General features: G+C 43.1%; 1 protein-coding gene and 1 non-coding gene across 10 annotated transcripts in view; one reads left to right on the top strand and one right to left on the bottom strand.

The window, feature by feature from the left end:
* Nucleotides 1–25,102, top strand: part of ACSL3 (acyl-CoA synthetase long chain family member 3) — a 63,974-nt gene that overhangs the window by 23,966 nt on the left and 14,906 nt on the right. For 7 of the 9 annotated variants that reach the window (XM_066278990.1, XM_066278997.1, XM_066278988.1 and 4 more), the window contains 5 exons: nt 10,453–10,870; nt 19,551–19,728; nt 21,111–21,220; nt 22,054–22,192; nt 24,619–24,769. In XM_066278990.1, the coding sequence (XP_066135087.1) occupies nt 10,493–10,870; nt 19,551–19,728; nt 21,111–21,220; nt 22,054–22,192; nt 24,619–24,769 (956 nt within the window). In that variant the 5' untranslated portion in view covers nt 10,453–10,492. Of the gene's footprint in view, nt 1–9,312; nt 9,331–9,640; nt 9,779–10,452; nt 10,871–19,550; nt 19,729–21,110; nt 21,221–22,053; nt 22,193–24,618; nt 24,770–25,102 lie in introns of those variants that run through there. The other 2 variants (XM_066278989.1, XM_066278994.1) reach the window with 2 other exon arrangements.
* LOC136307191 (small nucleolar RNA SNORA68) lies at nt 22,911–23,038 on the bottom strand. Its single transcript, XR_010725861.1, has one exon. It is a non-coding gene; the product is annotated as a small nucleolar RNA SNORA68 (small nucleolar RNA).

Below are 25,102 nucleotides of genomic sequence, written 5' to 3'. Positions count from 1 at the left end.
ATCCACTGTGCCACCACCTGGTCAGGCTTGGTAAGTTTTATTTTAATGCTGTTAGTAGTTCATCTAAAAATGATTATGTAGAATTTAAAAATAGACAAATTAACAAATAGAATTGTGTATGAATAATTTAGACCCATTATCATAATTACTATGTCGTGTTTTAAGTTTGTTACAGGTCACAGTAAGTCAGTAAGCTTATTCTCTTATTTTTTTCTTAATGTTCAATTATATTCATTAAACAAAAGTATATTCTGTTCATGATACTTGTAATTCACATTAAAATAGAAAGTTGAATAGAAAGTTAAATGGCCTCAGGACTTACTTTCTCACCTCGATGACCCAGTGCCCCACATTCAGATGGGAGCAGAAAGTCTTGACTGCATATAGCCATGGCATAGAAAGAAATTATTCAGAGTATTTCCATTTGTGTTAGAAGTTTGGAAGGAGATAGGACGGCTGTGGGTTTGCTTGGCTTAACAGGAAAAGGTTTCTTAGAATTACACCAAATATTTTTCGTAGTTCCTGAAGGGTGTGTGTGTGTCTTCTGTTTTTAAAACAATCTAGTTTTTGAACATTATGAAAAGCTGCAGAGGCCAGAAAACTGGGCACGCTGGAAAGTAGAGAATGGGAGAAAGAAGACAACTCCTTGTCTTAGTAGCTTTGATTTTGAAATCTCTTGTTTCAGAAAAGCTTTGTTGGTGGCAAAATAATGGGACTTTATGGGAAGAAGAAAATATTTATGTAAGAATTAAAGAAAAATCCCAAAGGCTAAACTTACCCAAAGAAAGATCTTTTCTCAAACATGCATATTTGCTGTCATTATAAGCACGTTTACTTTAGCTAACAATATTTCGTATGTCTGAAACAATTATATTTAGCCCCTGGCCTTTGAATTTTCTTTAATTTTATTTTACTCTGGGCAAGGAAATGGGTAAGTTTGGAAGTAAAATTGTTAATTTAACTGGAATAGTCTTAACTTAAAAATTCGGCCGTCTGCTCACTCGCCTTGTGTAGACAGGTTCATGCAGTGTTAAGTAGAGTACTTAGCGGGATTACGTTGGAGTTACTAAGACCCCGAGTACCGTCTAGCCAGGAAGATGTCCTTATGTAATCCAATAGTTCCTGTTCTCCTGAAATATTTATATAGTTGGCTTTTATTAACTAGCCATTTTGTAGGGACTATTGGAATAAATAAGTACTAATTGGAATAAGGGATAAATAGTCCTATTCTTATTGTCTTAATATAGTCAAGCCATTCAATTCTTGGCTAGTTATACTGAGAAATATGTCAAGTGATTGCAGTGAGTGGGGCTTTTTGCCTTACCAGTTGGATGACGTAATGGTGACTGAACATGCTATTCCCCTGTTCTCCTTCAGTGAGGCAGTCTTGAATAAAATGCTTTACTTCTGTATAGAGAATTTCACACTGCATTTTTTTTGACTTACTAGAAAGAAGGGGGATATGTGGCTTGAGAAGGCAGGTAGAAAGCAGAGTAGCATTAGGTTTTCCCATAGGTGAGGAAGCTGAGGGCAGAATGACTCAGAAGCCTGAAGTGGGTGTTGGGGTGTGTGTTTGGAAGGGGTTGTCTGGGTAGGGGTGGTTGGGAATACACCGCATGACGGAACAGATGAATGGACCACAGAACCTCCCCTCGGTACTCTGTGTGTGGGCAGGGCCTGGTATGGCGCGTTACAAAGGTGTAGACAAGACTAACACCTGGAGAGTTAGGAAGTCTGTGGAGGGTCCTCTCTTTAGATGGATGGAGTCTGTCTGAGTTGAATTGGTTATATTCCATCTGTGTTCTCTACCTTCGGGACTGGAGTGGGGTCCAGAAAGTAGGGTTCAACAGGTCTGTTACAAAGTCCAAGGACATTTACATTTTAACATGGGGTATGTTTAGTATATGAATTGTCTTAAAAATAAACTTGTAATCATGTAACGGAAGCTCAGGGGGAGATAGATACCCCAGAGCGGACTAGTTAAGTGGGGTTGCTGAGTGAAGCAGCACCAGTTTCAAATACAAGATGCTAAATCGTTTTGCTTCCTCTTATTTTATAAGGGACTTCATGGGTGGATATATGGTGTCAGCCTCTTCTGACCTCTGAAATTGTCAATGTATTAAACAATGATTAAGGTAATAGGAGAGATTGGGGTGCTTATTATTATAAGGCAAGCATTATGTTCTTTACATGTATAACTTTAATTCCGTTAATCTTATGATACATATGTTATTCACATTTTACAGATAAGGAAACTGAGGCTTAGAAAGGTAATTTACCTGAGGTGGCATTTAGCAAATAGTAGAGCTGCTGTAAGGGTCAAACCTAGTCTGTTTGGCTCTGGAGCCTGAATGCTCATTAAGAGGACAGTTGAACTGACATTGGTATCTGTTGGCAGGGTGTAAGAAATAAGATAAAAGGAAAATATTAGTATAAATAGTTTTGTATAAATAAAATCTTAAGTATTATTAAACATACATTGTGTATTGGATTTATGTAGAGTGCTTTCACCTGCTTTCTTTTTATGTTCCTAAAGGGAGTTTTTATGCCTTTTTTTTTTTTAAGCAGGGGAACTCTTCCTGTCCCTGACTTCCCCCCCAAAAAAGTGTGTTAAAGTACCTAATATAAAAAAAAGAAATGAGTTCTTCAGGTTACGTAAATCAATGTTTGGTGATTGGTAGTACTTCTATTCAATAAATTGACCTGGAAGTACTAGGCATCAGTAGAATATAGTCTTGAATAGATTTAATTGAATTCCATCAACCTTAATGGTGAGCAAATGAAGATTTAGTGACTTGGCCAGGGTCTCTTAGTAATTAGTGGCATAGCATAGACTGTGTATGTGTATATGTATATGTATGCTTCTGCACGTATATGTTCTGAGTCCTATTCTGTATCAAGCTGAAAAGGGTATATACATTTCCTTGCCTGCTTTTCTGTTTCCTATTTGATTTTATACAAAGACCTAGCGTTTTGTTGTTGTTGTTGTTATATTTTAAGAACATGTGGCTTGGACTTTATCTAGAGAAAGTAGATAGAATAAAAGAAATTGAAAATAACTGTCGGGATCAGGGTTTGGGAAGTCTGGGGACTGTGTATGGTTTGAGGAGAAGACTCGAGTCCTGTTGTTATTTCAGCTATTATAGTAAAAGGACTAAAATAGTTGAAACGTTACATGAGTAACTGAGGATTATGGAAAGTTAGTTGGTTCTGTTCAGCTGGGTTCAGTTTTTAATTTAAATATAAGGTCTACTGGAAAGTTCTGTCCGTTTTTGGAATAAAACAAAATACAAATTTTTCTTACCGTTAATAAACTTTATTAAATAATATAATTGCCATTATTATTAATGATTTCTTGCCAGCGTGAGGGCAATTTGTATATCCCATTTTTGAAAAATGTTTTATCTTTTGATGCGAAAAATTGAACCAATGGTTAATATCTTCTTCATTTTTGAATTTTTTGCCCTTGAAAAAATTTTGTAAGTACAAAAACAAGTGATAGTCGGAGGGTGCTAAGTCCGGGGAATACGGTGGATGCGACAGACATACTTCTGTAGCATTTCTTCCTTGTCGAAATTCGTAAAAATTACAGTGGCGTAAATGAACTTTATCAGTAGCCATGGGTACACTATGGCTTCACACATAAGACTTAAGTGAATCAACTTTGTTTTAGTTAATTTGCTACGTCAGTATGTATACATTAAGTGATAAAAATAGAGAGGCACACATGCGCCAAAAAAACGTGCTTACGTGTCGAAACTTGTTATGATAGAAATGGACAGAACTTTCCGGTAGACCTTATATATTCACAGCAAAGACTTGCTGGTTTTCCTTTCTTTCTTTCTTTTTCTCTCTTTTCTCCCTTCCTCCCTCCCAATGTACACCTTTAGGGTCCAAATTTCATTTTCTGAGGTTAGAATAAATACAGCCTTAATAGTTTTCTTACAAAGAAAAAGACTAAACTATCATTTTTTAGTCAGATTTTCTTGTTGTGAATTGAAAATTTGTCTAATCCAGACGGGGCTGTGACTCAGTCCTCTAATAACGTCTTTAATTGATGTTCTGGTCCAGAATTGCTTGACCTTTTAACTCGTGCTATAAAGGAAGTACTTACAATGATTAATGATCTTGATTTTCAACTGTATAGTCTGATTTCATTCATAAGAGAAGTGACTGCTCTGGGGTCAGAGGTGAAATCTTCAAGGATTTTAAAGATTGTGTTACTATTTAGGGTTTTAGAAAGGAAAAATTCTTTTTTTTTCCAGTAAAAGGGATCATGAGAGATCCACTGGATTGTGTAGTACTGAGTTCTTATTTAACTTAGGCAAATAACAATATTGCAGTGAAAATAAGAATACTCAGGAGAGTGTCCAAATTCTGGAGGGGTCTGGGGGGAGAACTAGGAAAGTGTTTCAGTTCTGCTCACAGATACAACTTACAGATGGCTCTGAGTCAGAGGTAGCTTAGGAGACGTGGTTTCCTTGTACCTGGAGAACAGAAGATTAAAGAACCGGTACTGTTTCAAATAAAAAGTCATTTAAATTATAATCATTCTCAGAACTTCATTCATTCTCATGTTATTAAGCCTTATTGATCTTACTCCTTTTGTTAGAAGTTTTATGAATCAATTTTTCTTAGAGTTCTGCAAAACTTTACCCATTTCAAAGATATCATTTTAAAATTTATCAGACACCTGTATTTGAGTATCAGAGCTTCTTCATGATTCTCTGAAGATGAAACATTTGCAAAAAATTTAGAGTAATATGACAGTCTTGAATGGTCTTGTAGGATTTATTCATTGATTCATGAATAGATGACTAACAGGAAGGAGAAGTAAGCAGTAGAGTCTGAAGGCAAAGCTTGAAGGACACAGCAATATTATTTCAAAGGCAGAAAACTAGGAGTAAGCAGATTAGGCCAAGATGGAGTCGCTCATGCTAAGCCCACATCAGCAAACCAAAAGCTAACCCAGTCTCTATGCTGGGCTGTCCCAGAAGAGGGCAGGCAGTCTGCTTGCCTGCTCAGCACAAGTCACCTGACCAGCTCCAGTACTTGACCCAAGGCCGGACTGTGAATACCACCGACGTGCTGAGAACTCCCAAAGCTACCTTCCACCAGACAGAAGTGGTCTTTCCCCAAACCTCCTTCTCCTGCAGTCTCCCTTACTCATAAGGAACAGCTCTTTTGTATTTTTTCAATGTCTCAAGCCAAAAACAGTAGTCACTTTTGATTCTTCTTTTTCTCTCACTGGATGTAAGGCCGCACTTTGAAAGCAGTCTGATTGGGTCATTTCTCACTACTACTTCATTTTTGCTTTGGTCTGAGCCACTGTCATCTCACATCAGAGTCCCTGCAAGGGCTCCCAACTGGTCTCCTTGCGTCCTCAGTAGCCAGAGACATCCCTTTCGTGGCAGGTCAGATGATTTCACTCATGTCAGCATGGTTCTCATGGCCGACTGCAGGACCCTTCAACATCTGGGCCCATCCTGCGCTTGCGCTCTCCGACCTCTTTCCTCTCCCTGGGTGCAGCTGGAATGCTCTTCCCCTGGATGTCCGTGTGGCTCCCTCTCACTGTCTCATAACTGGAGATGCCTTTGTTTTCCCACTTCATAAAGGACAGCCCTCTCCTCCCCTGTATTCTTTCTCTTCAGCCTGCTGTGTTAGCCCCCTTACCACAGGATACATAGTTATTTGTGTTCTATTACCTCTCACGTTTGTTCGTGCCTGTGATTGTGTCCTCGGGTAAATAGAGCACTTGGTGTGAAGTCTGTATTCAGTGTTTGGGAATAAGTGCATAGTTGGATCCTAGTTCATATGTGCTTAATATGCACTTGCTTCTCTGGAGACGAGAGTTCCGAACGTGGGATTGCAAAGCGTGTGTGTTTTAAATCCTGGCAGATGGCTTCAGTGGACTCTGGGTATTGCACTCTTCCACAAACCTGTGGAACTTACTGAATGGAAATTGGCATTGCTTCATTTTAACCCTGACGGAAGTTAGGAGAGCGTACTGTCTCTGTGGATTAGCCCTCTGCAGCTCCTCTGTTGGCTTCTTTGTACAGAATTCTTTGCCCAGTTTATCTTTTTATTGCGTGATTTTTTTTAGGCACTTTTTGTATATTTTGTCATGTGTTGTTTTTTTTTCTGAATCTTGTTTTCCTGTTGCTTTCTTAATTGTTTCATCACAGAAATGTTAAATCTTTAAAATCTACTTATTTTGAAAAGTAGAGGTAGTGAGGGTTTTACCAGATGTGTAAAGCAGTGAACTCTCAACCACTGGTGCACATAAACATCACACGAATGCCGTTTAAAGATGAGCCTGCCGCTAGTTTTCAATTTATAGGTATTGGGAGGTGAGGAAGGAGAGAGATATAATTTGTTGTTTTTTTTTTTTTGTGACAGAGAGAGACAGAGAGAGGGACAGACAGGAAGGGAGAGAGATGAGAAGCATCTTTGTTGCAGCACCTTAGTTGTGCATTGATTGCTTTCTCATATGTGCCTGACGGAGTGGGGGGGGGGCTCCAACAGATCAAGTGACCCCTAGCTCAAGCCAGCGACCTTGGGTTCAAGCTGATGAGCTGTGCTCAGACCAGATGAGCCCACATGACCTCAGGGCCTCAAACCTGGGTCCTCTGCGCCTCAGTCCGATGGTTTATCTACTTTGCCACCGCCTGGTCAGGCGAGAGATGTGTCTTTAAATATTCTCCAGTTCTGATACAGTTGGTCCAGGGGTCACAGTTGAGAAGCACTGCTACAGATCTACTACGTTTGGAATCATATGGTATCAGCAGGGAAGCAGGCAGATAGATCCCAGAAACGGAACAGTGTCCAGAAACAGATCTAAGTACGAGTGAGAACTTGTTGAAGGTGACATTTTGGTTGAGAACATGGTGATTTAATAAATGTTTTCAGGCAGTTTATTTGAAAGAAAAAATTAGCTTTCTCCCTTATACAGTGTAGGTAAATAAACTTCATATTAATTGAAGTTTAGGTCAATACCTAAATATGAAAATTATGCAAATACTATGAAAAATGTAAGTGACCATTAGATTAGCCTAGGGTGGAGGAGGCCTTCTTACACTAGGTTGGGGACCTAGAGGCTATGACAGAAAGGATGAACAGGTTGATTGTCCAAGTTTACTTTCTCAAAGGTGATGCTCATTCTAAGATGTGGCGACATAAGTACCTAGGACTGGTTTCCTTGTTTTCTAGATTTTCCATACCCACTTCCGCAAGTAAGAAGCAGTTGGCCAAAGGTTTATCTAAAACATTAAAAAAAATGAAGTGTCTTATTTGCACGTGGCTGGTGCATCTCGGTGCATTTGACACTAGCGGACACTTCTCCGTGGCTCCTCCTCCTCTAACCCTTTCCAGGTCCTTCCTGGACCTCTGACGGGCCTGGCCTCTTCTCGGTCTCGCAGGGGTTTCCCTTCAATGGTTTCTGTCCTTGAACTTGATCTTGAAGACTTACTGCATCTTCTCTCTGGGCACTCATCCTTCATCTCATTATGACTCCAATGTGTGTGCTCCTAGCTCGGCCCCCTCGCAGTATTTCGTAGTTTGGATGTTTGGATGACTCCGCGCATCTTAAACCCTTTGTTTTCAAGAGTTGTCTTCCTCTCTTTTCCGCCAGCCAGCCGCTGACCGGCCATCCCGTCTTAGGGAAGGCACCAAATATTTCCCGTCTTTCCCCGCCACTGTGCTAACTTGTGACTTTATTCTGTTCAGGACTCAGAGAGGGTCCTCACTGTATTAAGTGGAAAGTTTCAGTTGTTAAGAAGGGCTGGAGGAACAGCTGCCACTGTAGCCACCGTCTCGCCATCAGGATCTGGGTCCCAGCTGCTGCCTCCACCTCACGCCTGCCCGCCTCGGTCTAGGAGTAAAGCATCAGCAGCTCTTTTTATCTGACTGCCCTGCCTCCAGTTTCTGCTGCCTCGGGTTGGTTATGCTCTGTGTACACTTTTCTGTGTTGTATTTGTGTAGATTGGAATACAGCTTTAGTTCCTTCCCCAGCCCCAAAGGCCACGGCAATCTGACTGTTACAGTTTGGGGCCTTAGACACCTGACCTGATCGCCTCACCCCCAGCCTGCCCTCCTGATGTGGTGGCTGGTGGTTTCCTGACTGAGCACCTCAGCTTTGGTGCTTGTTCCAGCCACGTGGTGTCACCTGCTCAGAAGCTCCATCCTTCCCTTTTTTCCCTCAGCCTTCAAGGCCGTAAGTTACTATTCGGTCTAAGAAGACTCAGAAGATTCCAGAACTGGCCTCTACCTTTCACTAGACTCTTCCTGAAATTCTTGATACTCCGTGGTTAGCATTTAAGTTTTGGATTCCACCTTGTTCTTTTTCAAAGATTAAATTTTGGCTGTTCTGGCTACTTTGAATTTCCATGTGAGTTTTAGGATTAGCTTACAGATTTCTGTAAGATTTTGTTAAGGATTGTGTTCTGTCAATTTGGGGAATATTGCCATTTTGACGTTATTGTCTTATAACTTATAAACAGGCTATTTTTCTATTTATGTCTTTAGTATCTTTAAACATTTTTTTTGAGGTTTTTCCCTTGTTATATCTAACCCTAGTATTCTGATAGTGTGGTAAATATAATACTTAACTTTATATTCTGAATATTCATGCTAGTACATAGAAATACAGATGATTTTTGTTTATTCATCTTCTATCCTGCAGCCTTTGAGGTACTCTTTGTTCTTTACTTTTTTAGTGGGTTTCTTTTTTTATAAGGGCAATGTAAAACTTATTATGAAGAGAATTAACCATACAGGAAGGCAGAGAGAATAATATAATGGATCTCTATATGTTTACTACTGAGGTTTAACAATGAAATATTTTGCCATGTTTGACTTATATATATAAAATTGTAGATATTACAGTGTTTTACTCTGAAGTAGTCCATTGTGCATCTCGACTCTGCTGCCTTGACTGGAAGTCCCCTAGGATATTCTATATGTAGTCATATCATCTGTAGATAAAGATAGGTTTTTTTATTTATTATTATTACAGTATTTTTTCATACAGAACTTGAGTTTCAGAGGGAGTACTTAGTGAGATAACGTCATTCTCCTGGGTTACTGACATGTGTTTTTTCTTTGCGGCTCTGATGACCTGGAAGTGGTAGGACCCTTTGTCATTGTGCCCTTTTCCTCCACGGAACCGTTCAGTGGCTCCCCTCCCCTGGGTGGCAGACACCCAGACTCCGGACTCGCTCTCCACAGCACCACTCAGCACGTTGTCGGCAAGCGGCTGGGCATGCGGAGCGGAGCCCCAGGAGCAGCTGGGAGTCGTGGCTTCTCACCAGCTGCGTGGGGGCAGGTTTGGAGGTGTCCTATCTTGTGAAACTGCAGAGTTGGACTTTTCATTTTTTAAGCATTGTTTCATTTAGTTCTTTGGACATCTTTGAACATGTTTCTAATAGCTGTTCTGGTGTTCTGTCTGCTAAAGCTGACCTCTGGGCTCCCTGAAGGACAGTTTCAGTTGCCTGCTTTTTTCCCTTTGTGTATTGGGTCATACTCTCCTGTTTATTGGCATGCTTTGTAACTTTTTGTTTTAAACTGGATATTTTAGGTTTTTTTTTTTTTAGCAATTCTGAGTTCTGATTCCTTCTGCCCCTTTCCACGGCTTCTTGTGGAGGTGTCGCTGGTTTATTGTGTCGTTCCGGGGCCAGCCTGTTTCCGCCAGTTGACCTTCTCTGCAGCGTGCGGCCTCCACAGAGGGCACACATGGTCTGTGTGCTGCGTGCACTTGCTCGTCTGCCTCTCCTGTGAGTGGGTAGGTTTCATGAGGGGAGGGACTTAGACTTTGTTCACTGTTGCCTTTCTTGTACTCTCAGTAGTATCTGTCACATAGTAGATCCTCAGGAATTCTGACGGCTGCAAAGTATAGAGTGGTCAAAGTTTCCTGCCTTCTTGCTTCACGGTTTAACCTGCCTGAACTGGAAAAGGCCTAGAACCACCGTGGGGCGTGCATTTTGTGTCTGCCCCCTCCGACTGCTTGTTGCTGCCTGGAGTGAGGGAGTGGGCTCCCTGGGAAAGGTCGCGGAGGCCGGCAGCAGCTGCTCTGGGCCACGAGGAGAATGGGGTGGATCCCAGAGTGCTTACTGTAATGTGACTGAAGAGCAGGAGATGGTACAGTTTTAGTGTGTTCTTTTATGGCCTTCCGCTTGCTCCCTCCTCGCCACTGGGAAGTGCGTGGGGTTACGTGGGGTTAGCGTGGAGCAGCTGCCTATGTGCAGAGTGGTGTGAAGCTCTCTGTGGCAGCGTTGTTAATAGATACGGCACAGTGAGCCACCTACAGGTCGGCGGCATGGACGCCCTACGGGCCGGGAGGGCGGCTGCCGCTTGATGGACGGAAGTCTGCGTCTGCCCATCTAGTATGAAGAGCTTTCCCCTAAAGTTATTTTAAAATGATTTTGAGCTAACAATCATTCTTTCTCTTCCTTTTAGGTTGTTACAGAGATTTGTTAATTCTACTTTTTGAGCACTTATGAATAACCACGTGTCTTCAAAATCATCCACCATGAAGCTAAAACAGACCATCAATCCCATTCTTTTATATTTCATACATTTTATAATGTCACTTTATACTGTTTTAACATACATTCCATATTATTTTTTGTCTGAGTCAAGACAAGAAAAATCAAACCAAATCAAAGCAAAGCCCATAAATTCCAAGCCTGAGTCCGCATACAGATCTGTTAACAGTTTGGATGGCTTGGCCTCGGTATTGTACCCTGGATGCGACACGCTAGATAAAGTTTTTATGTATGCGAAAAACAAATTCAAAGACAAAAGACTCTTGGGAACACGTGAAGTTTTAAACGAGGAAGATGAAGTACAACCAAATGGAAAAATTTTTAAAAAGGTAAGGCGGTCTTTGTTTCCTTTGCATTTTCTCTGCATCAAATGCCTGTTTAGAAGTGGTGGCAGGGACCCGCTTGGCCTGCTTCTCCTGGGGTGTGCGGCCGGGCGGGGCAGGAGACGTGGAGGGAGGGGGGCCGGACCGTTCCGATCTCCTGTTCCCCGGCACTGACCGTCCCGTCCTGCATTTCCATGAAGACACTGAGGACACCACTGGTGTGGGCGCTTCTGAGCCTGCGTGTACACCAGGGCTTGGAGTAGACCGCTTAGGACATTTTGGGGTCTGAAAACCAAAACTCGTGGTAGTTCCAGAGGCACTGTGTGCTTGAGATTGCGCTGGGTTTTAGGGTGGGACCTGCTGGTTCTGGTTTAGTGTGGCTCACACTGGACACTTACAGTGTCTTTTTGGTTGTGGCAGTTGCATGGTTTTTAAGAATTTCTTTTCGCAAATACAGAAGAACCTACTGTTGTTGATTGGAACAGGAGCTAAGACATCCTTAGAGGCAGTATAACATAGTGGTTAAGAGCCTGGACTCCAAATCTGGAGTATGAGTGTGAATCTTGGTCTTTCCACTTACTCTCTGTGTGACACGTTTAACCAATTTGACTCAGTTTTTTATTTGTAGTAGGGAGGGAATGATCATAGCTGGTGTTTGTTAGCATACCTTTGAGCCAGGCTGTTGTAAGTGCTTTATACATCCATATCCACTACAGTAGCTATGAGTTACTGGGCCACCCTTACTTCACAGATGACACGCGGGAGGCACAGGGAGGCTGGGTCACCTACCTGGGGACATACAGCTAGCGAGTGGTGACTCTGGAGCTGGAACCCAGGGTGCCTTGCTCCGCCCCCTGAATCTGATCCCCACTCGCACAGTGGGTGAGAGGGTTGATTGAATGTGTTCATACACGCGTGTGCACACATACACACAACGTCCTTAGAACACTCTGGACATCCAGTGTAAATGCTACAGTTTTTATTGTTATTATTGGAGTTTAAATGGGAAAAATGAGTGAATCCAGACGCATATGTTGCAGTAGTGCAGCACTGTGAAGGTAGTGAGTGTTGAAATGGCATGGAAATGCAGTTTTTGAACTTGGATACATGAGTTTGGATGTACAGCAGTTCTTGAAGGTCCTGTAGGTAAGAATCGCAGGTCACACTTCGTTAGCAGCACTTAGACGACCTGTAGTAGTTTGATGATTTGGTCAGGTTATGGTTTTAGTACCTGTGTAGGCAAAGTCACCTCTCATCCTTTTTCCCAACCGCATCCTGGCTCCAGCTGCTTTTATTGGTTGTGAAGGAGCTCCAGGTCTCCCAGGAGAGTCCAGATGGTCACACTAGGGGGTGAAATGCTCAGAGCTCCTCCTGTTACTGCAGGGCCACAGGGCGCTGTTTAACTTAATTGATAGTCCCTTAATTTTGGCACTTACCATATGAATTCCATAATTCTTTTCTTCTAAGCATAAGAGATGGCAGGCAAGTTAATATCAGTAACTTCTAGAAGTTACAAATAGTATTTTAACTCCAGACAGGAATCTACAGATGTTCCTCACCTTTACCTAGAGAGGTCTTTTATTTTGTTTTGCCTGGGACAGTCCTGATTTTTGCTTTTGTTCTTCCCCTCACAGTCTCAATGGTTTGGGTACATTACATGGTCACTCTACAGTTAAGGCATGTTCCCTGTTTCTTTTACTGACTTACTTTGGTCTAACTTAAATGATTTCTTTTACTAAATTAACTTAAGATCTAGCTGGAGCTGTCATACAGTCAAAGCATGTTTGATTATTATTCTGTAGCCTATAGATCATAATTTGCAAAACATTTTATCATAATGATGTCTGATTTTTGTTATACTGGTTGCTACTTTTTATGGTATACCATCCTTGGTTTCATCTTTGAGAGACTTGGTAATTATAAAAGGTACAGAAAACACTATATTTTAGGTTCTAAAGTTTTCCATTCCTTCCTTGTTTTCTAGGCTTCTCACATGTTCACTAAAAAACATTCACATTTGTCTTTTGACCTAATGCCATGTGAATTCAAAGATTAGATTCTTTTATTTTTAAAGCTTTTTTACAGTTGATTCTAGAGAGGTACATGGAGTGAGAAACATTCGCTTTTTTATTTCATTTATTTATGCATTGATTAATTGATTTCTGTATGTGCCCTGACCAGGGATCGAACCTGTAACCCTGGTGGTGCATCATGACGACTCTAATCAACGGAGCTACCCAGTCAGGGCTGGTTTCTCTTATTTTTAATCTAAGCATAGGTAACAGAAGTCCTATTAAATAGGAAGCTTTGTTTTTCTTCAGTATCCCTTCCATTCAGTGAAATCATTTTATAGGGGCTGATACTAGTTTGCACTCATCATTCAGTACTCATAACAGCACACTGTTTCCCAAATTTATAAAAGGAAGAAAAATGTGACTATGAAACTGCTTCCTAATTCAGGTGTCAGCATCATTAGGACAAAAGACAATCCCAGGGCTGTCCTAGTTCCTTAGACGGGTGGGAGAACAGTGGAAACGGGAGGCCCTCCCCGTGTGTGTGTGGATTCTGTACTTGTGTGTGCACGCAGGCGCACCTCGCTTACTTGTGTGTGCACGCACACGCACCACACTTTCCTCCCTCTGCTGACCATGGTGCCTTTGTAGTCATTGTTCAGCAAAGGAAATACTTGAACTCAAGTAGAAAAGTTAGAAGGTGAGGAAAACGCAGCAGCCTTCTCTGTCTGAACTGCGTTGCTGTTGGAGGTCTGTTTGCCTGCTATTGATGTTTGCAATCAGGGTGACATTTCTGACCGATCAGACTTCGTCACAAGCCTTTATGTAAACTCTGATATAGAAAGCATGTTATATTTTCCTTGTTTGAAATTAGGCTCCTTAAGGAAGTAAATTAATTGTTAGGTTTTGTGTGTAATACTAGAGGCATATACATTCTTTTTGGGGTGCTTGTCAGCAGTTATCTGGGACTGGTGTCTGCTGGTCTGCCTGGCGCTGCCGCAGGCCCCAGGGCTGGACTGTGGGTGTCCTCCCGGCGTGTTAAACAAGCCAGGCTTTGTCTCCCTCTGGTTTTCTTATTTGCACCTGTTGTACTGCCGCAGGAACAGCCTCTGCTCTGTTAGGGTGGTGAGAAGGTTCACAGCGACAGAAGAGTGGGTTGTGTCAGCCGAGTGGCTTCTACTCAGAGTGCTTGTCACCGGGGAGCGCAGACGGATCTGATGAGCTGTGTCCTCATTTCTTAGTGCCCATTGTTTGAAGACAGCCTTTAATTGGGAAAGAGAGCAAGGGATACAGCAATATCTGAGTTTCCTTCGTTTTGAGGGCCTGAGCTTTGGGAATTATCCCGAGAGTGTATTTGATACGGTCGAAGCAAAGACCCCAGCCTTTATTCCCAGTTAACGCACCCTGCAGCCGTGTTTCTGTGTTACCCTCAAAGTCTATTCTGAGCTACCTGGGGAAGGTGAGCGGAAGGAAGAAGGCAGTGTGATGATTCTGCTCTAGCCACCCCCACAATGAGGATGCTGTCAGCGTCACCAAGACAGGCCTCTAGGGACACAGATAGAAGGACGGAGGGCAGAGCAGCAGAGGCCGCCGGGCCCTGGGGCTCCGCAGGGTTTTCTGGTCCATTGTCTCACAGTTCTAAGTCCGGAGGAAGGCACGTGGGTGTGTCTGCACCTCCTGAGGGCAGCCTGCCCAGCCGCACGTGTGTTCTCCCAGGGTCTTGATGTGAAGATGGTGAAACTGGTGGTTTCCGGAGCATCTCTGAAATACGTGCACCTGACTAGAACAAAGTTGTAAAGAATAGAATAATTTTACAGTGAAATAGAAAAAAACACAGGCTGGTTCAGACATTGTGATCTAACTACCAGAAAACAGAAGGAGTAATGTAATCAGAGTGCTTATGAAGAGAAGATTTTCACTCTGACATTCCTTCTAAAGTGATCCAGGAAGATCATAGAAATCCTTTCTGTCCTTGGGGTTGACTTTGCTTTCTTTTCCTCTTCCTCAGTGCCGACTTTTATGTCATTTCTCCCTGCAGTCACATTTTTTATCTTACTTACATATGTGTGTGATATTTATTTTTTGACTTATTGAGACATTTACATCAAATTTATACCATGGTCGGCGCTGTGGTCGGTCCTTTGGCCGGGGTTTGCGGTGTGGTCACGACCTTGCTCTCCCAGTCAGAACTCGGACTAAGCCTTCTGTGCCTGTCGCTCTGTCAGCGCCTTTGTGGAAGGCGCCGCCCGGACCACATGGCTCAGGGCAGAAAGTCAGGAGTCTGATTTCTTTTTCTCTTACAGTCCCCCCCACCCCCTTAAACAGGTCTTCTGCTTCCGCTCTTGCTCTGTTCTAACCCACTCACAGGCACAGCAGCCGAGTGACCTTTAGCAGCCAGGCCACCCGACCTCTCCCCAGTCTTTGCCCAGTGCAGTTGGAGCTGTGTGATTCAGTACTCAGTCCTGGACTGAGTCATCCTGGGTCATATTTGAGTCCTGTCACTCACTAGCTGTGTGAGTTTGAGGCACGATCGCATTTGTAAAGTAAGGTAGGAACTGTCTCAGTGCTGCTGTCCGCGTGGACTGAGCTGATTCTCGCGGCGCACACAGCATACAGCAGACCGAGTGAAGGGGCTCCTTTGTCGTCCCCAGCATGGTTCTTACCAGCCACACAGATTTCTGGAATGTTTGCATTTTCATGCCTCCCTCCAGAATTTGTTTATAATCATCTTTATTTACAAAGAGAAAGGTTAAATGAAGCCAGCTGAACTTTGCTGAAGAATGCAGGAAAGTATAATTTTGAAATACTTCTCTTCTGAATGCTTAATGTAACAACAAAAAACAGTCCTAGTCGCTACCAAGGTTGGGCCCTTCGTTACCTGAAACCTGGCCTCACGAGACGGTCTCGCTCTTGGGCTCCTGAATGGTTACAAATTGGTGTGCTTTTATTTCATAGAATGTTCTGTGTGTTATCTTTACTTTATTTATTTTTTAATTTATTCATTGATTTTAGAGAGAGAGGAAGGGAGAGAGAGAGACAAGAACATTGATTTGTTCCTGTATGTGCCCTGACCAGGGATCAAACCGGCAACCTTTGTGTATCAGGATGATGCTCCAACTGAGCTATCTGGCCAGGGCTGTTATCTTTATTTTATAGTTGTCTTTTGAGATAAGAGAGCCCCATTTTCGTTGTTACTAAACATCTAATTTTATATGCTTCTGAACAAAGTATATTAAGTTCTGTGTCCCAGGCATTGATCGTCTGAGTGATAACGTTGATATTTACACAGGTGTACGTCATAACCTGGCATAGAATAAAAGTACAGCCAATTAAATGTGAGAGAAGACAGTGAGCATAGGGATCGTCCTAACCCACCCCTAAAGTTTACAGACAGGGAAACTGCACAGACTCCATACCGCATTCACTCTCCTGACTCTCAGGAAGATTAAACATAGTCATTTTCTTTCTTTTCTTTTCTTTTTTCTTTCTCCCTCCCCCTCTCCCCCTCTCCCCCCTCCTCCTCTCCCTCTCTCCCCCTTCCTTTCCCTGTTCTTTCTTTCTTTTTTCTTTTATGACAGAGAAAGAGAAAAAGGGACAGATAGGGACAGACAGGAAAGGAGAGAGACGAGAAGCATCAATTCTTTGTTGCAGCACCTTAGTTGTTCATTGATTGCTTTCTCATATGTGCCTTGACAGGGGGTGGGGCTACAGCAGATCCATTCACCCCTTTTTCAAGTCAGTGACCTTGGGATTTCGAACCTGGGTCCTCTGTGTCCCAATCCTACGCTCTATCCACTGCACCACCACCTGGTCAAGCAAACATAGTCATGTCTTAGATGGGCTATGGGAAGAATGTGTAAGAGGTGGTAGGCAAGGATGCGAGCGATGGAGTGGGGACGAGAACAGAGTCGTTAAACGATCAGGTGGACGTGAGTTTTTAGAAAGCATCTGTTAGAAAATGTGGCTGCCAGAGGCGAGAGGGCAGAAGACCCACCAGGCCCGGTGCGCACTGAAGTTGTGTTTGACCACACCAGTCATCCACACACTTGGCAAACAATTGCTGAATGCCTGCCCGCTCTGTGCCAGGCCCTGCTGTAGGCACCGGGGGTCTCATAGGCTGCTCTGCTTCGGGGTCTTACCTGTGTGGGAGGAGGCGAGGCAGGAAATAGTAAGTTCACAGATTCAGTAACCACCGTGAGGAAGGGAAGGTGCTGGAGACTGGACACGGCCTCTCTGCCTAGGTCGTGGTTACGTGGAGGCTGTAGACCAGGAGGTCCGGGTGACAGCCCGGGTGTGCAGTGGCTCCAGCAGCAGCGGGCCCGTTGGCTGGGGCACGTGGGAGCAGAGAAGAAGCCTTCCAGACCCCGGGAGTGTGCGCCCCCTGCAGTTAGTCCTCTGCCCTAGCTACCGCTGTCGCCTCCTCCGAGTTCCTGCCCTGGCCCAGCCAGCCTGAAGGGCAGAGAAAACCACGTTTTATTTACAGGAAGGGAGTCAGGGAGGAGGGCTCGAGATGAGCCCAGGGCAACCTGCAGCCCGGCCGGGGCCCTGAGGGCCTGTGGGCCAGGGTGAGGTGTGGGGTCCCTTCCTGCCGGGCAGGGAGAGCACTGCAGAGTATTGTGCGGGGCAGTAAGCTCATTTCTGTTCACAACAAATCAAAACAAAACAAAAAGACTCTTGACTTTAGCGAGAATGGGTCGTAGGGGTATAGGAATGAAACGTTGGCCAGCGGTGTTCATTAGTTCAGGGGAGAGATGGGCTAGGGATGCCCATGACTGGGGCTGGAATTTGGGAAGCTCTTCAAAGCACATGGCTTGTTTCAGCGACATGTCAGGCATTGTAACAGCGGAGGGACTCTGGGTGCCGATGTGTATAAGTTACTGAACTTGGTGGCAGGGAGATATGGGAGTTTTTGTTAATTTCTCATTTCTCAGTGAAGTATGAAACATCACCTGGACGTGGAGAAGGGAGACAGAGGGTAGAAGATTTTAAGGTGAGAGAAGGTTTCAAAGACCATTTCAGAGGGTGAGGAAATGAATATGCCAGGAAGTGTAATCGGCTTGCTGGGTGCTGAGGGCACCGATCTTGGACTTGATAAGGTTGGGTGTTCCTGAGCGGTGTTCAGAAGTACAGGTAGGGGCAATAGATGAGTTTAATTTTAATTAGGGTCAGAAACTTTTCCAGAGAAAGTCAGATAAAATGATGGGGTCCTTTAAATGTGACATTTATGGGAAAGATCACTACTAGAAGATTTTTTTTTGATGATTCATTGTTTTAAAGGATTGATTTTGGTTATACTTGAATAAATTCCTGATTTGATTTCTTTGCCACAAGGTGGCACAATCATACAGCTGCACATATTTGGATTATATATCTAATACCTTTTTGGAATTGGATTACAATTATTAAGAATTTTACCCTCCATTAAGCATGAGGTACCTCCTAGATTCTAGAGTCTACACGACTAGCTTAGTGTAAAATGCTTAATAACAGCAATCCAGTGCCTGCACGTTTTGGCCAAGTTCTCATCTGTCTTCTCACCCCACAGAGCTCCTTTTGAAGTCATTGGAGCTCCTCATGCTGAGCGTTTTGTCGGGGTGCAGAGCAAGGTGAGAGTTGGGAACTACTCAGGTCAAATATTTTAAATATGATTGTGTCATCCATCAACATAGGTATTTCTTAAATTCATTATGGAGTAGGACACTAGAGGGCAGCAGTCATCCTTTTTTCCATTTTTGTCTTTAGCCTCTCATTTCTGGAAATCGCTTAATTGTCTTATGCATTTTTGAAAATGAATATGGCTAGATGGTTTTAAGGTGTGACTATCAATAATATCGATGAGAAAGCCCTGTGTGGGAACTCTTCGAATTTTTGCCGTGAGAGGAGCTTTTCATTCAGTTTGTGTGCAGTTGGGGATTTATAGTCTGATCTAAGCCGGAGAGAATTCCTAAAGACAACAATAACTTATCCAGGTTTAAAAGGAGATTGTTATTAACTCAGACTTGGTGTCACCTGGGCTTCTGGGAAGCACACATAAGTGGCGTCTGGTGGTGCCAGTGAGTGTCTAAGGGCTTCAGCAGGGGGCTATCCCTGGTCCCCACCTGGTCACAGAAAGAGACTTGTTTAAATCGCTTCTGCAGCGTTAGACACAGCAGTTCACATTGAACTGTTGTAAATGTTTCTGTTAGCCTGGGTCTGGCCGTTTTTCTGCGAAGTGTATTTTACCATTTGATACTGAAATCCAGGAATTCATAAGTAAAGGGAAAGTAAAATTTTGGTATTAGTAGTACTTGATAAATTTTCAACTAACATCCAAATCCTTTAAGTAGATAAAATCTATGAATGAATTACTAGTATATGGCCTCAGAAAGGTGACCTTTAAGAAAGATCCTGTCAAACCCTGAATATTATTTTTGGGGGAAAAAACTCTTAAAAAATTACAGTTGAAAATTTAGCATAAAATTTGAACTGTCATAGAAGATAAACCCATATAGCTAATTTTCAAAATAGATTTTTCACTTGAAACCCACATTCTGGCTTTTTGTTAAAAAATAGTATAATTACGTGTAAACATAACTTTCTGATTTGTCAACTTTGGAACATATCCTGGCTTTCTAGAACTTACGATTTTGGTTATATTGGAAGCTATTTGTATGTTTTTTTGTTTGTTTTATCAGGTTATTCTTGGACACTATAATTGGCTCTCCTATGAAGATGTCTTCGTTAGAGCTTTTCACTTTGGAAATGGCTTACAGGTGTTGGGTCAGAGACCAAAGACCAACATTGCCATCTTCTGTGAAACCAGGGCCGAGTGGATGGTCGCTGCCCAGGCGTGCTTTATGTATAACTTCCAGCGTACGTAGGCTTCTTCTCTTCTGGAAGAGCGGGCCGAGTTCCTGTGGGAGATGCACTTATTTTTATTGGTTGATTTTTTTGAGAGTTACACTTTTATCATAAACATTTCATTCGTATGAGATTAAAATTCGGACGTTATTTTTCACCCTGTGTTCATTCAGTCAGTGGAGAACTTGTTATGATTTAGAATGATTGATTATGATTTAGAATGATTGATCTGTTTCGGAAAAGGAACCAGTTGTGAGACAGATGGTGCAGTCAGTGTAGTAAGAGGGCTTGAACCCATTAATAGGGGTTTTCTGGATCTAGGGAGCTGGGCTTCCACAGTGCTCTCATCTTGGGATTTCCCGTTTGAAGATGGTGTCACTTTGTTATGCTATTTTCATCAGGAGTGACCATTGATCTCTAAATTGCTTGCAGTGCTTGAACCCAGGTGCTAGGCTAGCCCATACAGAATTCTTGTAAGGACTGGGTGGTTTTCATGGGGCCTCCGCCTGGGAGGTAGTCCTGGAAGCTTGTGGAGAGGCCTTGGTGCCCCAATGTGATGTTAAGTACGGACATTGTCTTATCCTTTAGAGGAAACACGAGAGATTTCCTAATGTAAAGGCCTCCACTGGTTTTTTCTTTAAATTGGCTTATCTTTTATTTTCACAGGTTTAGGTTTATAAAATGTTTCTTTTGAGAAGCATTAAAATAATAATATAACTTATTATTTTTAGTGAGAGAGATGGACAGACAGGAAGGGACAGAGATGAGAAGCATCAACTCATAGTTGTGGCACTTTAATTGTTCATTGATTATTTCCCATATGTGCCTTGACCTGAAGGGTTCCAGCTGAGCCAGTGATTCCTTGCTCAAGCTGGCGACCTTGGGGTTCAAGTCAGCAACCTTTGGGTTCGAGCCAGCGACCATGGGGTCATGTCTGTGATCCACACTCAAGCCAGATGAGCCTGTGCTCAAGCTGGCGATCTTGGAGTTTCGAACCTGGGTCCTCAGTGTCCCAGGTCAATACTCCATCCATTGCATCACTGCCTGGTCAAGCAAAATATTTATTTCTTAAACTCACTTTAAGTCGAAATCTTTTGGGTTAGGTAGAGCAAATAAAAAAATCTACCTTATTTAATTTGAACATTTCTAAGAATGTTTTTTGTTAGATTTTTCTGCTTTAGAATAAATAGTACTAACACTTGTTAATGTTACTTTTATAATTTGTATAGTACCTTAAATTTGACTTCCAATGTATTATCTTATTATTTTCTTTTTCGTATTTTAGTGCCAAGTGGTTAACAGCTAAGACCTGACATTTTAAAGTCGGATATAATTATTTCCAGTATGACAGTTCCATAGTAGCAATATTTGACTTGTCCTTCTTTTCCCTATAGTTGTTACGTTGTATGCGACTCTAGGAGGTCCTGCCATTGTTCATGGATTAAATGAAACAGAGGTGACCAATATCATTACTAGTAAGGAACTCCTGCAGACCAAGTTGAAGGTGAGGACTGGAGTGTTTTTAATAACTGTCTGATACTTGAGAATTTTCAGTGTCGTGAGCTCTGTTGTTGCTATTTAGGTCTCCTATGATCTTTAAAATCCTTAATATCCTTACAGACTTACAGGAATGTTACAATTTTATTCCTTTAGAAAAGGGAAAGTAGATTACATGTCTACATATAACTTGTGCAGAGAGTTAACAAATTACTTGTTACTGTGCCCACATCTAAGGTGAAGGGGTCACAACTTTTCTTTATTCTGCTCATCAGTTTTCTTGTCTGTTTGTAATAGATTTGTAATTTTGAAGGATTATTTTTAAACTAGAAATTTATTTTATTCCTGAAGTGTTGATCCATTATGAGTTTTCAGAATTTTTAAAGGGAAAAAGAGACTGTATGAAACTACAGGAAAAATGGGTTTCTTTAGTTTCTAGGCAACTCCCCAATTTCTGATTTTTAAAAAATATGTACAAAGTTATGAGTGAGCTCCATCCCCTTCCCCTGTGCCTTCACGAGCCTCTCACAAGCTCGGTTGCCCTGCAGTTCAGACAGCCTGTTTCCATTCCTGTGTGTGAGGAAGTAATTGTTGATTAGGGTTTTACTGAAGAGCAGGGGTCACACAGTAAATCTAATGCTGTAAATTGGGCATTTCAATCTCAGGCCAGTGTTTATCTGAAAGATCGGTATTCATGCTAGTGCACCCCCAGCCCCCATTTTTGAAGCAAGAAATGAGTAGTTCACGGAATATGGTGAACTGCTCTTATTGTATCCCGGACCGTTCGCTAAGCTGTTTCGTGGAGAATACTGAAGACGGTGAATGCTTGTGTCTTTCCAGGACATAGTTTCTTTGGTCCCACGCCTGCGGCACATCGTCACTGTGGACGGCAAGCCCCCAGCCTGGTCCGAGTTCCCCAAGGGCGTCATCGTGCACACCATGGCCGCTGTGCAGGTGCTGGGGGCCAAGGCGAGCGCAGGTAGGTCCAGCCCCATTCCTGCAGCGGTTCTGCAGCGACCCTCTTCTCCGGAGTCACTTCTAGCTCCTCACTTTGGGAAGTGAGGTCGCCCTGGGCATACTTTCATCTGCCCTTTTAGTAGGAAGGTTTTAAAGAAAGTTACAAACATGAATTTACGAATATTCTGGAGGTAGCATTTGTTTGAAATTGGTTTAAAATACTTTTTCCTGTATACAGTTTTTCCATTTCCTCTTTCTGAGAGTTCTGGGTGGATCAAAGTTAGTTATATAAACAATGGCATTACCGTGTCCTCTGTGAATTACCGGTGAGTATTGAGAGCGGAGCCTGGACCTCGCCTTCTACTCCCTGTCCCAGCTGTCCCTCCTCTAGGGGACATCTTTTTCTTCCCCAGCCAGCACACCTAGGCACGGTGGCTTCTGAAAGTTTGCACTCTCGGATAAGGATCATAAGAGGTTAGCGAGGACTGTGGTGTTTCAGATTATCACAGAAAGCTAATTGGAGATGAGGCTGTATTTCCTGTACAGTTGGAAACTTGACTATCAATTCAATATAAACATTGGCTTGGCTCTGGAATGGTGACATTAATTTTGGGCAGATTGAATTTTAGATGCTGATGGGACATTCAGATGTCATCTAGTGGGCAGTGGCCTATATAAAAGTCTATACTCTGGAGTTAAAGTTATAAGCTAGAAGCAGTTCATTTTTCTTCTTTCACCAGGGGTGTAGAATCCCCCAATTCACTTTGAGGGGCCTGGCCACAGCCCCCAAAGGTGATGAGATCTGAGTGCGGTCAGACCTCTGTTGAAACTGCTGCTACGACAAGCAGCTTCAGGGCTTGGCCGCTGGGTGTTCATTATAGCTGTGGATCAGGGGAGGTCCCCCACAGAGAAGGGCGCATTCAGATGCCCCCAGGATTTGTCAGCGGGAAGGAAGAACACCTGTCTCAGTGCAGCAGCTGTCTGGAGGAGCCAGGGGACACTGGTGAGCAGAGGACTGTCTCTCTTAGCAGCCGTCACCTCAGAGAGCAGTTTCCAGGAAGTGGTGGGAGGAAGGAGCGAATGGCAGATTAGAAGGCAAGGGCATCAGTGAGAACAGTTGTAAGGAAATATATCTGGTTGGGTAGGAGAGAAAGGGCTTACTTGGGAACATGTTGAAAAACTTCCTCCGACTTGTTTAAGAAGTCCACACCTAGGGTAGTTCCGGGATTAGTTCAGACCGGGCATCAGTGCCATCCACGACCTGCTTCTGTTTGTCTGACCCTGTCTAGGATGTGGCTGCTGTCCTTAGGCTTGTGCGGGTGGAAGGCATTGCCCTTTAGCCCAGGATTCCGAGGGGAGCCAAGTTAACGTGACCCCTGTGAGCAGGACACGCTTTAGCAAATGTCTAGGCACCCTGTCCAGCCACCCAGCCTTTTAGTTCAGGGGTAGTCACCTTTTTATCCCTACCGCCCACTTTTGTATCTCTGTTAGTAGTAAAATTTTCTAACTGCTCACCGATTCCACAGTAATGGTGATTTATAAAGTAGGGAAGTAACTTTATAAAATTTATAAAGCAGAGTTACAGCAAGTTAAAGCATATAATAATAGTAACTTACCAAGTACTTTATGTCGGATTTTCGCTAAGTTTGGCAGAATAAATCTTTATAAAACAACTTACTATAGTTAAATGTATCTTTATTTATACTTTGGTTGCTCCGCTACCACCCACCATGAAAGCTGGAGTGCCCCCTAGTGGGCGGAAGGGACCAGGTTGACTACCACTGGTTTAGTTGAACGGCTGGAATAGCCTTTTGTGTCCCTTTGTCCTTTCTTCCCTTTCTTCAGTTAGGTGGCCACACAGCAGCCACAGTGATCCTTGTCCAGGATGACACAGTTCCCTGTTCAGAACAACATTGCTTTCCACCCAGAGTGAAATCCGAGGGCCTTCGTGGACCTTGGGGGCTCAGAGATGCGGGTCTGGCTGCTGCCCCTCCTCACTTCCTGCCACTCTCCTCCTGCTGGCCTTGTCCCCGCCACACTTCCCACCGCTCCTTACGCCAGTGCATGCGTGCCCAAGGGCCCTTGCACTGCCGTATTTTCTACCTGGAACAGTCTCCCAGCCCAGGGTGTACCTGGCTCTTTCTTCTCCAGGTCTTCACTAAGGTGTCAGCTCTACAGAAGGGCCTCTCTGACTTTCTCATCCAAACAGCTTTGCCATCATCTTCTCACCTTGTCTTGCTTTGTCCTTCACTATAATACAGGTTTACGTGCTTGCCTATCCCAACAGACTTTTCTGTCTCCTAAGTGCAGGGACTTGATCTGTTTTGTTGACCACTGCATGAGTACCATGAGTAATTGTTGAGCTGAGCTAATAAACAAATGATTATGAAAAGAATTGGTGCTTGGCTGACTTTCTCAGAAGCGTGTGTGGTTTTTCCTCCCACACAGAAAACAAGCCTCAGAGCACACCAGCGCCCTCAGATATTGCTGTGATCATGTACACGAGTGGGTCCACCGGACTCCCCAAGGGGGTCATGATCTCCCACAGCAACATCATCGCTGGCATCACGGGGATGGCGGAGCGGATTCCACGGCTGGGGTATGTTGCTGTGGATGAGTCCGGGGCTGCTGGAGTCTGTGTCCACGCAGTAACTATGGTTACAGTATTTGATATGCTTGGGGTCGCCCTTCAGGGTCTCTCTACAGTAGGCATTTCCTCCAGAAAAAGGACATTAAAATTTACAAAATAGTCATAGTGGTGAAGTTTTAAAATACAGTTTATAGATCCTGTTAACAGTTCAATTTTTACTTTAAAAGTGCAAATTTTATCCCACTTAAATCCTTTAATTTAAATTATTTTAATCAGTTGGTGTTGCTTCTGTAGTCATTCTATTATACCTAAATATGTTAGAATTCAGGTGAACAAATAACT

This window comes from Saccopteryx bilineata, chromosome 5 (assembly GCF_036850765.1).
Source record: "Saccopteryx bilineata isolate mSacBil1 chromosome 5, mSacBil1_pri_phased_curated, whole genome shotgun sequence".
Classification (NCBI taxonomy): Eukaryota; Metazoa; Chordata; class Mammalia; order Chiroptera; family Emballonuridae; genus Saccopteryx; species Saccopteryx bilineata.
The sequence above is the reverse complement of the archived record's forward strand: the minus strand, read 5'-3'. Positions and strand labels throughout refer to the sequence as shown.